General features: G+C 33.9%; 1 protein-coding gene and 1 long non-coding RNA gene across 2 annotated transcripts; both read left to right on the forward strand.

The window, feature by feature from the left end:
- Positions 1 to 2,804: 2,804 nt before the first annotated feature.
- On the forward strand, positions 2,805 to 5,246 carry LOC134265953 (uncharacterized). Its single transcript, XR_009991869.1, has 2 exons — positions 2,805 to 3,560; positions 4,728 to 5,246. It is a non-coding gene; the product is annotated as an uncharacterized LOC134265953 (long non-coding RNA).
- A 1,570-nt stretch (positions 5,247 to 6,816) lies between these two features.
- Positions 6,817 to 11,735, forward strand: LOC134265952 (peroxisomal membrane protein PEX13-like). Its single transcript, XM_062748153.1, has 3 exons — positions 6,817 to 6,820; positions 9,983 to 10,105; positions 10,612 to 11,735. The coding sequence occupies exons 1-3, from the start codon at positions 6,817 to 6,819 to the stop codon at positions 11,055 to 11,057; spliced, it is 573 nt and encodes a 190-aa protein (XP_062604137.1). The 3' UTR covers positions 11,058 to 11,735.
- The last annotated feature ends 1,441 nt before the right edge of the window (positions 11,736 to 13,176 follow it).

Consider the following 13,176-nt stretch of genomic DNA (forward strand, 5'->3'; position numbering starts at 1 on the left):
AAGTGTGTTTTATACTATTAAGTCTGCTTGGGTTATAAAGTGATGAATTGTAAACTGAGCTTATGGTGAACATTTATCTATTAATTCAAATTTATGAAGGTTTATTTAATTTAGACAATCTATTTAATTAATTAAAACCAGTTCACTTCATGTTCACCAATTAAATAGTCACAGCTTGCTCATTGTATGATCAGCATCTACTGGGTCTAGCAGCTTGGGTAGAATTAAATTCTTAATTTGACATGAACTCAATCTTTACAGCTTGGGTTAGGAATTTCATTTCATAACATTAATTTCAAAGAAAGAGGAGTTCACTTTGTAGTAGAAGCTTGGGTGACAAACTGTAAGAGGAATATAGTATAAATCAGGGGCTCCCTGCCTACTATCCTCACAATCTTTTTGGCTTTCATTTGGCTTAGAGATATATATTTTGGCTTGCTTTTTTGCTTAGTGCTTTTTTTAGTGCTTTACTGTAAATATTTATTATTTATTATTAGACTAGTGCTTTCATTTTTGTTTTGTATAGAATTTTGTTTTATTTCTTTGATTTTTTTCTGTTAGGGTTTTTTGGGTGAAAGTTAGGATTTTTATGCATTGATCATGGCTTATCCATGTGGTAAATGTGGGGAGGAATGTAGTGGGGTTAGGGAAGTAGCTTGTGACTCATGTCAACTTTGGTTTCACCAAAATTGCGAGTCCATCAGTAACTCTGATTTTCAATTTCTGAAAAAATGCCCCCTTTCATATATTTGTTCCATATGTTGTACCCAACCTGATGGCTCATTCAACTTTGATTTGGCTCTAAAACGTTTAGGCAATGCTCCACAACAACAAATGGGACGGCTCTTATGCCACATATTGTGATTTTTTGTCAAAAATTAGGTCTGCCCTAGGTTTTCATTTAGACTGTGAAAAAATTATTTTTGGCACAGATGAGGAAACTGCACTCATCAATGCAATTAAAACAAGTTTTCCAAATTCGGAGCATATTCTCTGTGTTCGGCATTTGCAGGAAAATGCTCAAAGAAATCTTCTGAAAAATAATGTTCCTGAAAAAACAAGGAATAGTGTCATCCAATCACTTTTTTCAAAAACAGGTCTGCTCAGTGCAGAAGACAGGGTTACTTATTTGGAAAGGGAACAAGAGATTTTGGAGGAATTTGCAAGTTCATGTGGGGCTTACTTATCAGATAAACTGCTTCCCATTCTGAAAACCAAAGTTTTTGAACCAAGGTTAAAACAAAAAAACATCCCTCTTCTTTGGAAAAACAACAACTGCGAAAGCATGAATTCAAAATTCAAAATTTTAGGGGATTGGAGGGTTTCAAAATTACCACAGTTAGTAGATTTGATCAAAGAAATTCATGACAATCAGCTTTTGGACATCAGGGGGGCTCTGCATGGTAGGGGGAACTATGAACTTGCAGAATCTTTTAAACATCTTTTCATTTTTCATTCTGCTTGGCTAGCAATGACAAATGAGCAACGCACCAAATTTTTAGTTAAATTTTTTAAATACCAAAACCAGTCCAAACTTCAAACTTCAGGCGATGCTCTTTTGACAATTCCAACCACCAACCGTATCGCCAAAAAACCTGGTCAAATCAAAAGAGTAAGAACAGCAAAAACTTTAACCATTCCTAATAAGAAACCAAAGTACCCAGGGGGAGACTGCTAGGTTAGGATTTCAGATGAGGAACAGATATAGATATGCAAACCAGTTATTATTATTTTTTTTTTTTAATTTTTTTTTTTTGATCATTTCTGACCTTCTTACCTCCTCCGCTTGACGGTTGTGCAGGTAGATGTGTTAGTTTAAATGACAATTATTTCTAACCATCTGAATCTCCTCCGCTTGACGGCTGTGTAGAGAGATGTGTTAGCTCTTTTTCCTTTTTCATATGTTGTACATAGGCATGCCAAAATATATATGTTAAATTATTATTTAAGAAAAAAATTCAAAAAAAAAAACAAAAACAAAAACAAAAAAAAAAATAAATAAAAGGATCCTGTAAAGAACCACGTCCACGTCGTAGGATCTGGAAACATAGTTATGAATTCAAGAAATATAAAAATTAATAAAAATTAATCAGAAATGCAGAAATATTGAGTTCACAACTATGGCTAAGAGTTCTTTTTTTATTTACAATATATTACAATAATGTAATTCATTTTTAATTTAATTTAAAAAATTATTACTATCAATTCATAAATTATAATTTTCTACAATTAGTGCTCTATTTTTATTTTATTTTATTATAATATATTCAAGAAAAAAAATTCATCTTCTATGAAAAAAACAAAAACAAATAGGAAATATTCTTTGGCTGATTTTGTACATTGACACTTCAACAAGAGTTATCGTTCTTGCGCTAGTTCGTTTTGGAGAAAAAATAGTTCCTCATACCGAGCTCCAAAAACACTGTTTAAAACGTATTTTTATAAATTTTTTTTTGATATATTTTATATTTAAGACATGCTGAATAAGATTATCATATCAGATTTCATATATATATCCCCAATTTTTGTAGGTCTTCCGTAGGTCTTCCGTAGGTCTTCATTTACCTGTAGGTCTTCAAATAGGCATTCCCCTATAATTGACAAGAGAAAAGGTAAGTTTATTCGATTAGTATTTATCTATTGCTGGGTTCTTGTTTAAGGAAAATCGATTTTAATGTAATTTTGAAAACAATTGTGCACAAAATTAAAATAGATATATCGGACCAATTAATCCTAAGTTGCACTTGTATGTATTTTGAATTTTCTCTGTCTTTTTATCTCTCTTGAGGGCGAGAAGTATTTAGTAAATGATCGTATATTGTTAGATAATCTATAATAAATCGAAAGTGTTAATTATTGAATTTTATATCATAACCAACTAAGTATGTTCTGGCAATGTATATTGGAAAGGGAAATGAAAATTTTAACAATCGTGTGTTCATAAATCAGCTGTAAATTATCGGTTCATGTAGACAGTATTACAATCGCAAAGTGAGCTGAGATGATGATAAATGGGATAATTGACAACAACTAAATAATTGTATGTAAGTTTATCTCATCTGATATGTAAGAGATTCATTGCATTACTGAAAAACGTTCAGTCAAAACAGTGCTTTTTTCTGTCTTTGATTTTGAGTGTTTGCTTTATTTTGATTTTTTTTTATTATTGTTTTTGGCATTTGTTATAATTGATTTAAAACAATGCTGAAATTGATATAGGGCTACTATAACTATTTCACAGGATGGGTGTGTAATTAGAATCGAGCTACATTTATGTGAATTGATATAATTAATGCTTACTTGTGATTTTAGGATAACTGGAGATAATGATTCCTTTTTTCCATTGATATTTCATAAATATTTTCCTAAGTATTATGGTACAATAAATTGGTTTTAAATTAGATTTTTTTATATAAGTAATCAATAATTGCAATGGAAATTAAAATCATAATCATGTTCATTGAGGATTTTCAATATGTAACAGGTCAAACAGGAACTTCAGTTGTGAACATTGCAGAGAACACACTCATCAGAAGATGACCCTCAGAAATAGGACAATTGTAAGTAATCAGTAAAATGATCAGGAATACTCCATGACAACTACATGTATAAGATTTGAGACATTTTCTCTTCTTAAATTAGAAGGAAAAACTTGTACATACTACATAACTACTAGGCAACCAACCTTTAACGGCAGGAAAGCTTTTGGTATGTGCAATACAACAACATTTAAACTTCTTTAGTATTCATGTTGAGTTTGAGAAAGTACCTTAGTATTTTTTCTAGTGTTTGCCAACATTTTCATGCACACTGTTTGCTTGTTTGTACTAACATTTTATTTTATATTCTTCTGACGCCCTTTACCTTTGCCAGTTTTGAATCATTTGTTTTAAGGGCGTCTGAGGGTTGGTTCCAGAACTTAATTAATTGAAAAGTAAATACCGGGGTACTATTTGGTCATAGGTTATGTTAATACGTGTATAACATTTTGTTCTGATAGAGGTGGCATACAGGAAAAGAAACAATACTAGATATCACTTCAAAGGAATAAAATAGCTTCATCTTGTAGGTGTATTTTATTTAAGGATCACTACTTCATGTCTGATGTGGTGTAAGTAATTCATATCTGTTTGACTGTAATTTTTCATATTTTCAACTTCTATCCAGCTTAGTCAATTTTTATTAAATTTTGTGCAAAGCATACCCCAGGAAGGGGGGGGGGGTGGAGTGTCAAGTGTGTCTCTGTTTCTGTCAATATAATTTCAAAGCAGTTAGTAAGGTTTGGGTCAATTTTAAATCCTCTTTAGCAGGGTTAAGTGTAGAGATGTTTTTGAAGATTATGGACCCCTAATGTACTGATAGTGTTACATAAGTCTAAAATTTGCAAGGAATAGTTGGAAAATCTTTTTAAAATCTCCTTCTTAACAATCAGAAACTAACAAACTGTCTAATTAAATTGCAACATCGTTTTGTGTGTTGAATGATGATTCTATTTTGATAAAATTATGGCAGATGGGGGGTAGGATGAAGATGCAGTTAGACATAGAAGAAACAAAAAAGAGTTGATGGAATTTAGTTTTTCTTCCATTTTATTTATCAATACATATTTCTGAATAAGAAATATACTTTTACTTCTTGGTTGGGTTTGATTAACATAAAGGGTGATCTTACTGTAGTCAAGAAAAACATGTTTTATACAGCAAAGAAATGCCTTTATCTAATTGCAGAATGAATTAAAAGGACAGAGGCAGATTTGAAGGAGATGCATGAAATGAGGAATTTTTCAAAAATTGCCTGAGCATAACCACTACTACTGGATAAACATATGGCAATATAAAAAGCAGAGTCAATGGAGGTATCATGCGGTATAGGCCATGAGAGACCCTGAAGAAGAGAGTATGGAAGAGAAACAAAAATAAAACCTTTTTGACATTTATTGAAATATAGGATCAAAGCCTTACATCTAAAATTTGGGCATGTAATGACTTTTCTCTTGCTCTAAGACTTATAACAGTGATGATTTGGTTTAATATTTTTATCCCGATTTGTCGAATAGATTTGGACATAGTGCATCAATTATTTTAAAGTTTTGATATTACAAATTCATTCATTGTACTTGTAACTGAGTTTTCTGGTGCAACACTGTTTAATCGGCTTCAAAACTAAGTTTGTGATTTCCAAACCAGACTAATGAGATACATGTAATATCTTTTAACATCGGTGACTATTAAATCCATTCTTTTAAATCTCAGAAGTATTTTTATTATCACAGGGAAAATATGCATTGTACATGTATCTGTAATAAACAGGATTATAGAAATTTACCATATAATACAACACAATCTTAGCAACTGAAGGCAAACATTTTATCAAGGGTGTGATCTATTTATCAATATGGTTTTCAGCATCTTGCTCTACCTGTAATGACTTGCTCCAAGTTCCAATATTTAAATTTATATTTTGCAAACATGGTTATAAAATTCTTTAAAAGCCAAATACTTTAGGTACAAAATGCTTATATATTTCCTATCATTTGTAAAGTGTACACTGAATGAGATGTGGAATGTTAGAATTTAAGTATTAAATATGTTTTGGACTTATGTATGCTTATGCCGATAAATTTGAATTCAACTAGGAAAGGTAAATGTCATACTTATTGGGTTTGCAATCTAATGCAAGAGTATAAATATATAAGACAAATTTGACAATTTTAATGAAGGGTATAAGTAATCCAAGAAGAATTGGACAAGTAAACATTGCATGTTGGGTTTTATTCTAATGTTGGGATGTAATATCCAAGAGGAGTTGAACCAATGTCCAATTCCTATTGGGTTTTCTTTCTTGTGAAAAAAATTTTGAGTAACCCAAGAAGAATGTCCAATACCTTTTAATCTGTATACTATTGAAGGCTTGAAGATATCCAAGAAGAATTGGACAGGTGTCCATTACATGTTGGGTAGTATTCTTATGAGGAGATTCTCAAGAAACCCAAGAATAAGACAAGTGTCCATTGCCTGTTGGGTGGGATGTAGATATCCAATAGGAGTTGGACGGATGTCCATTATTTGTTGGGTGGTATTCTGATGAAACAATTCAAGAAACTCAAGAAGAATTGGACAAGTGTCCATTACCTGTTGGGTGAGATGTAGTTATCCAAGAGGAGTTGGACAGGTGTCCATTACCTGTTGGTTTGTATTTTGATGATGCAATTCAAGAAACCAAAGAATTAGACAAGTGTCCATTGCTTGTTGGGTGGGATGTAGATATCCAAGAGGAGTTGGACAGATGTCCATTACCTGTTGGGTGGTATTCTGATGAAACAATTCAAGAAACCCAAGAAGAATTGGACAGGTGTCCATTACCTGTTGGGTGGGATGTAGATATCCAAGAGGAGTTGGACAGATGTCCATTACCTGTTGGGTGGTATTCTGATGAAACAATTCAAGAAACCCAAGAAGAATTGGACAAGTGTCCATTACCTGTTGGGTGAGATGTAGATATCCAAGAGGAGTTGGACAGGTGTCCATTACATGTTGGGTAGTATTCTGATGAGGGGATTCTCAAGAAACCCAAGAATAAGACAAGTGTCCATTGCCTGTTGGGTGGGATGTAGATATCCAAGAGGAGTTGGACAGGTGTCCATTACCTGTTGGGTTGTATTTTGATGAGGAGATTCAAGATACCCAAATAGAATTGAATAATGTACACATGTTCAATTGTTCTTGGGTAGTTTATTCCTTTCGTCAAAATACAACCCAACAGGTATTGGACACCTGTCCAATGCCTATTGGATACCTTCATTCTGCCCAATATGTAATGGGTATTTGCTTATTATTAATTGGTAATGACTCAAAAATGTTTCCTTAAATACTTATTTTCTTTATTTAAGAAAGGTTGAACAGGGTCTGAGATATGTTGAGTTGTTTTTACACAATTCAGTTTTTTTTTTGCACTCAGGTATTCATATATTTTAATATTTAGATATTTTGAAATATACAGGTGTATATCCTTATTGCTAAGAACAAATTAGTTAGGTGTTACAATAAAAGAGCTACATGTATATCACATAAATTGACAAAAATATGGGTTCAAAACAAAACGTTTTCAGTCTTGTCTGAATTCACCGGCAAATATTAAATATATAATAAATTTGGAATGAATAAAAAACAATAAGAAAAAACCCAATAAAATACGGACACAAGGATTACTATCCAATAAGATTTGAACAGTAACTACCCAAATAATGCCCTCTCGTGTGTACACTTTTTTTGTATCCAATAAGCAGTATCCAATAGGACTTGGACTTGATGTACCCAATATATAACCAAATGTGTGTCCGTCCGTCCGTCCGTCCGTCTGTCTGTCTGTCCGTCTGTAAACTTTTCACATTTTCGACTTCTTCTCAAGAACCACTGTGCCAATTTTGACCAAACTTGGTACAAAGCATCCTTGGGTGAAGGGGAATTTAAATTTTTAAAATGAAGGGACATATCCCCTCGCAAGGGGAGATAATCAAGAAAAGACAAAAATAGGGTTGGGTCATTAAAAAATCTTCTTCTCAAGAACCACTGGGCCAGTAAAGCTGAAACTTATGTGGAAGCATCCTGGGGTAGTGTAGATTCTAAATTGTTCAAATCATGACCCCCGGGGGAAGGGCGGGGCCACAATGGGGAATCAAAGTTTTATATAGAAATATATAGGAAAAATCTTTGAAAATCTTCTTCTCAAGAACCACTGGGCCAGAAAAGCTGAAACTTATGTGGAAGCAACCTGGGGTAGTGTAGATACTAAATTGTTCAAATCATGACCCCCGGGGGAAGGGCGGGGCCACAATGGGGTATCAAAGTTTTACATAAAAATATATAGGAAAAATCTTTGAAAATCTTCTTCTCAAGAACCACTGGGCCAGAAAAGCTGAAACTTATGTGGAAGCATCCTGGTATAATGTAGATTCTAAATTGTTCAAATCATGACCCCCGGGGGAAGGGCGGGGCCACAATGGGGAATCAAAGTTTTATATAGAAATATATAGGAAAAATCTTTGAAAATCTTCTTCTCAAGAACCACTGGGCCAGAAAAGCTGAAACTTATGTGGAAGCATCTTGGTATAATGTAGATTCAAAATTGTTCACATCATGACCCCCCGGGGAAGGGCGGGGCCACAATGGGGAATCAAAGTTTTACGTAGAAATATATATTGGATAAATCTTTGAAAATCTTCTTCTCAAGAACCACTGGGCCAGAAAAGCTGAAACTTATGTGGAAGCACCCTGGGGTAGTGTAAATACTAAATTGTACAAATCATGACCCCCGGGGGAAGGACGGGGCCACAATGGGGTATCAAAGTTTTACATAGAAATATATAGGAAAAATCTTTGAAAATCTTCTTCTCAAGAACCACTGGGCCAGAAAAGCTGAAACTTATGTGGAAGCACCCTGGGGTAGTGTAAATTCTAAATTGTACAAATCATGACCCCCAGGGGAAGGGCTGGGCCACAATGGGGTATCAAAGTTTTACATAGAAATATATAGGAAAAATCTTTGAAAATCTTCTTCTCAAGAACCACTGGGCCAGAAAAGCTGAAACTTATGTGGAAGCATCCTGGTATAATGTAGATTCTAAATTGTTCACATCATGACCCCCGGGAGAAGGGCGGGGCCACAATGGGGAATCAAAGTTTTATATAGAAATATATAGGAAAAATCTTTGAAAATCTTCTTCTCAAGAACCACTGGGCCAGAAAAGCTGAAACTTATGTGGAAGCATCTTGGTATAATGTAGATTCTAAATTGTTCACATCATGACCCCCGGGAGAAGGGCGGGGCCACAATGGGGAATCAAAGTTTTACATAGAAATATATATTGGAAAAATCGTTGAAAATCTTCTTCTCAAGAACCACTGGGCCAGAAAAGCTGAAACTTATGTGGAAGCATCTTGGTATAATGTAGATTCTAAATTGTTAAAATAATGACCCCTGGGAGAAGGGTGGGGCTACAATGGGGAATCAAAGTTTTTTATAGAAATATATAGGAAAAATCTTTGAAAACCTTCTTCTCAAGAACCACTGGGCCAGAAAAGCTGAAACTTATGTGGAAGCACCCTGGGGTAGTGTAGATTCTAAGTTGTTCAAATCATGACCCCCGGGGGAAGGGCGGGGCCACAATGGGGTATCAAAGTTTTACATAGAAATATATAGGAAAAATCTTTGAAAATCTTCTTCTTAAGAACCACTGGGCCAGAAAAGCTGAAACTTATGTGGAAGCATCCTGGTATAATGTAGATTCTAAATTGTTCAAATAATGACCCCCGGGCGAAGGGTGGGGCCACAATTTGGAATCAAAGTTTTATATAGAAATATATAGGAAAAATCTTTGAAAATCTTCTTCTCAAGAACCACTGGGCCAGAAAAAGTGAAGCTTATATATATAGAAGCATTCTAGGGTAGTGTAAATTCTAAATTATAGGAATCGTGACCCCCGGGGGAAGGGCGGGGCCATTATAGGGAATCAAAGTTTTACATAGAAATATATAGGAAAAATCTTTGAAAATCTTCTTCTCAGGAACCACTGGGCCAAAAAAGCTGAAACATATGTGCCCATGGAAGGATCATGGGTTAGTGTAGATTTCAAAATGTCTAAATTATGATCAGTGGGGTAGGGTGGGGATGCATTATGTATAACAAGGGGGAAATCTGGTAAAGAACAGAATGGTCAAAGCTTCTCAGGTGAGCGATGTGGCCCATGGGCCTCTTGTAAAAATGAGTTATATGTTTGCTATGAGATAGCCACAGGTTTTGAAGAGGTCTCAGATTTTTCAGAGTACCATTCACAAAACATTGTTTAATATATTCTATAGAAATAAAATACATCAAGTGAGATGTAATTTATTATTTTTTTGTTCTTGGAATACACTTTCAGATGGATATTAGATTAATTTCTTTCACTTTAACTGATGCACTGGTACTTCTTTGATATTTATAGTAAAATCCTGGGCTTCTGGTGAAGACGATCACTTTGTGGCCAGAGCAGAGTTTGATTTTAATGGAAGTGGTGAGGAGGAACTTTCCTTTAGAGCAGGACAACTCATCAAAGTAGCCCCTAAAGGTAAGCATGAAAGTAGGCTTAAAATGAAACAAAAGGTAAACATGAAAGTAGCCTCAAAATGTAACTAAAGGTAACCATGAAAGTAGCCTCAAAATGTAACTTCGTTTTGATGTCACGACTCACAAAACAGATTTTTTTTTTACATTTCATACTACTTGTGAAAATATAGTTATATACTAGTAAAAGAAATCCCAGTCTCACTCGTGAAATAATTTCAATATCCATCTCCAAATCATTGAATATCCTCTGTAATGTAACTTCTAAAGGTTCAGCAAAACTGGATTTCTGGATTATTTCTAGGTACTTCTGGGTAACATGGTAACATGGAACTTTATGTTTGTCCACTTTGTAAAAGTATTCTGTTTAAATAGTGGTCACTATGAGTTAATTTGCCATGTTCATACAGGTTAATAAAGTGTTAAAGAAGAAATAATGAAGAAAGTTAGTAGATACAGTATTTTTTTTTCTTGATGAGGAAATGTATAAACCTGTATCTTAATTTTCAGAAATTCAGCCAAGAATGAGGGGCTGGCTATTGGCATCAGTAGATGGACAGAAAGTGGGCATCATTCCCGCAAATTATGTCAAAGTCCTGGGGAAGAAGAGGGGTACAAAACATCAGACACAGTCCGTCCCCTCAAACACAGGTGTCCCTCCAGCCACGGCAGTGACCAGTGCCTCCACCCCCGATCTGTTGTCAGGGACAAGTACCTGTTGTAAAAAGACAGGTGCTCAGTCATCCAATTCAGAAAATGTACCGATAAAACCAGCTGCAAGTGCTCCGTGCCTGGACAGTGTTAATTCTTTAGAAGTGGAAAACAATTCTTCATTTTCTAATTTAGAGGATGCTTTCTCAAATGATTCAAATTCAGGAAGCAAATCCAATAGTGAACCAGAAAATATGAATGCCAAGGATATTTTGGAAGCCACGGACAATAACTTGATAAATTGAAATGTTACATTTTCATTTTAATTTTAGATTAATAATAAGTGATGGTGATAATTTTATATTGTTTGAATTTAAATTATGCTACAGATAATTTTGTACAATGTACTATTTATATATGATGCAAAGTATATTTTGATTGTACTTGTGTCATAAAATCTACAATGTTTACAAATATATGATGTATACAAATAAAACAAATAGATTTAAACCCAGTGGAAAGGAGAAAAAGACTGATTAAGATACCCAAGGGAAAACACAGAGAGATTAAGGGGTTGTGACTTCCAAATTCACCTCAACTTACCTTCATTGTTCTGGCCTAATTGATTTTATTTTTCATTGCTCCAGATACAAAACTTTACCTGTATAAGTGTTTGTATTTAGTCATAAAGTTTATAGTGTTATAACTCCAGAAAATTGATGTCCATATAATTTGTGAGTTCAGACTTCAGTACATATAATTCTGATCTCTTGTTAGTAGACTGTAGGAATCGCCAAATACATGTACATGTACAATAAACCAGTTGTGTATAACTGTACAAAAGTTTGTTTATATGAGCAACAAGAAAAACCATAATGTTGGAATCCAACATGAATTTTTATGTAAATCTGTTTACATGAAGTGCTTTCCACTTAATATGACATTGCTTGTTAAAATTATATATATTAAATTAAATATTTCGGTATGTAAGTCTTTATCATAATACTTATAAAAGTAGGAGAGGCTGAGGACTAAAGTAAAGGGTTTCAGTGCACTCTGACATTGATACTCATACTATGGCATGGCATTCTTGTCTGTCTATCTGTCTGTTCAAGCTATCCAAGTTAAACTCTAAGGTTAAAGGATCAAAATTGTTGGTACCCAAAGGAAGGTCTTATCATAAGGAATACACACGTGAAATATGAATGGAATAGTTTTTTTAGTGGGTCAAACTCAAAGGTCAAGGTCAAAATTGTTGGTATGCCAAGAAAGGTCTTGTCACAAGGAATGCACCTGTGAAACACGAAAGCCCTAGCTCTAAATGGTCCAAAGCTTATGGTTAAGGTTATTTTTTTTTTAAATCAAGGCAAACTCTGAGATCAAAGTCAAATATTTTAATACTCAATGAAAGGTCTTGTCACAATGAATACACATATCATACTAATAAGTATTGTTATCTAAAGCTGGATTCAAGGAAATCTTATTTCTCTAAAGCTGTATTATTTTCTTTCCTTTTATAGGGTGCAAATGTCAACTATTATAAGACCTTTTCTAAGACTTCCAAAAACCTTGAATCTTATAAAGATAAATAAAATGAAAATTGTTGCATGAAAAAATTTAAAATAGGTAACAATGCTTATTAGTATGATATGAAAGAAGAAGTGATAAGAAGTGAAGGATAGCACCAACTATTCAAAAATGATGTCTATGGTTAATGTTCGGAAATATTTGGTAAAATTTGGTCAAACTCAAAGGTCAAGGTCACGAGGTCAAATTTGGTGGTACCAAAAGAAAGGTCTTGTCACAAGAATTGTGACAAGGCGAAGCCCGTTTTGCATAAATTATCCCATGTTTCCCACTTTCGTTGACATCCCTAGCATACTATACTAACTACACAGTAATTTCTTATATTTCCAATTCATTGTGAAATAAAATATTGTAGATTTATATTTTAAAAATGTAGACATAGATTAAATAGGCCAAACCTGAGCGACTCAGGTGACCTAAAATCTGTATGTTCTTAAAATTCTTGACTGTAATACTTTTACATCTGTTAGAATTTTGTAACTTTAAAACAATTGTTATGCCCCAGTATTAATCGAAGATTAGAGGGTATATAGTTTTTGCGACCCCTTCAGTCTGTTTGTCAGAAAAAAGTTTAACCTTGCCCATAACTTTGAGTGGTGGGACTATGGATTTCATATTTACAGGTGAATTCCTTGTGACAAGACCTTTCTTTTGGTACCACCAAGTTTGACCTCGTGACCTTGACCTTTGAGTTTGACCAAATTTTACCAAATATTTCCGAACATTAACCATAGACATTATTTTTGAATAGTTGGTGCTATCCTTCACTTCTTATCTCTTCTTATTTCATATCATACTAATAAGCATTGTTATCTATTTTAAATTTTTTCATGCAAC

The sequence above is a fragment of the Saccostrea cucullata genome, unplaced genomic scaffold (genome assembly GCF_032062105.1).
Source record: "Saccostrea cucullata isolate Sc308-1 unplaced genomic scaffold, CSIRO_AGI_Scuc_v1 ctg10160, whole genome shotgun sequence".
Taxonomy (NCBI): domain Eukaryota; kingdom Metazoa; phylum Mollusca; class Bivalvia; order Ostreida; family Ostreidae; genus Saccostrea; species Saccostrea cuccullata.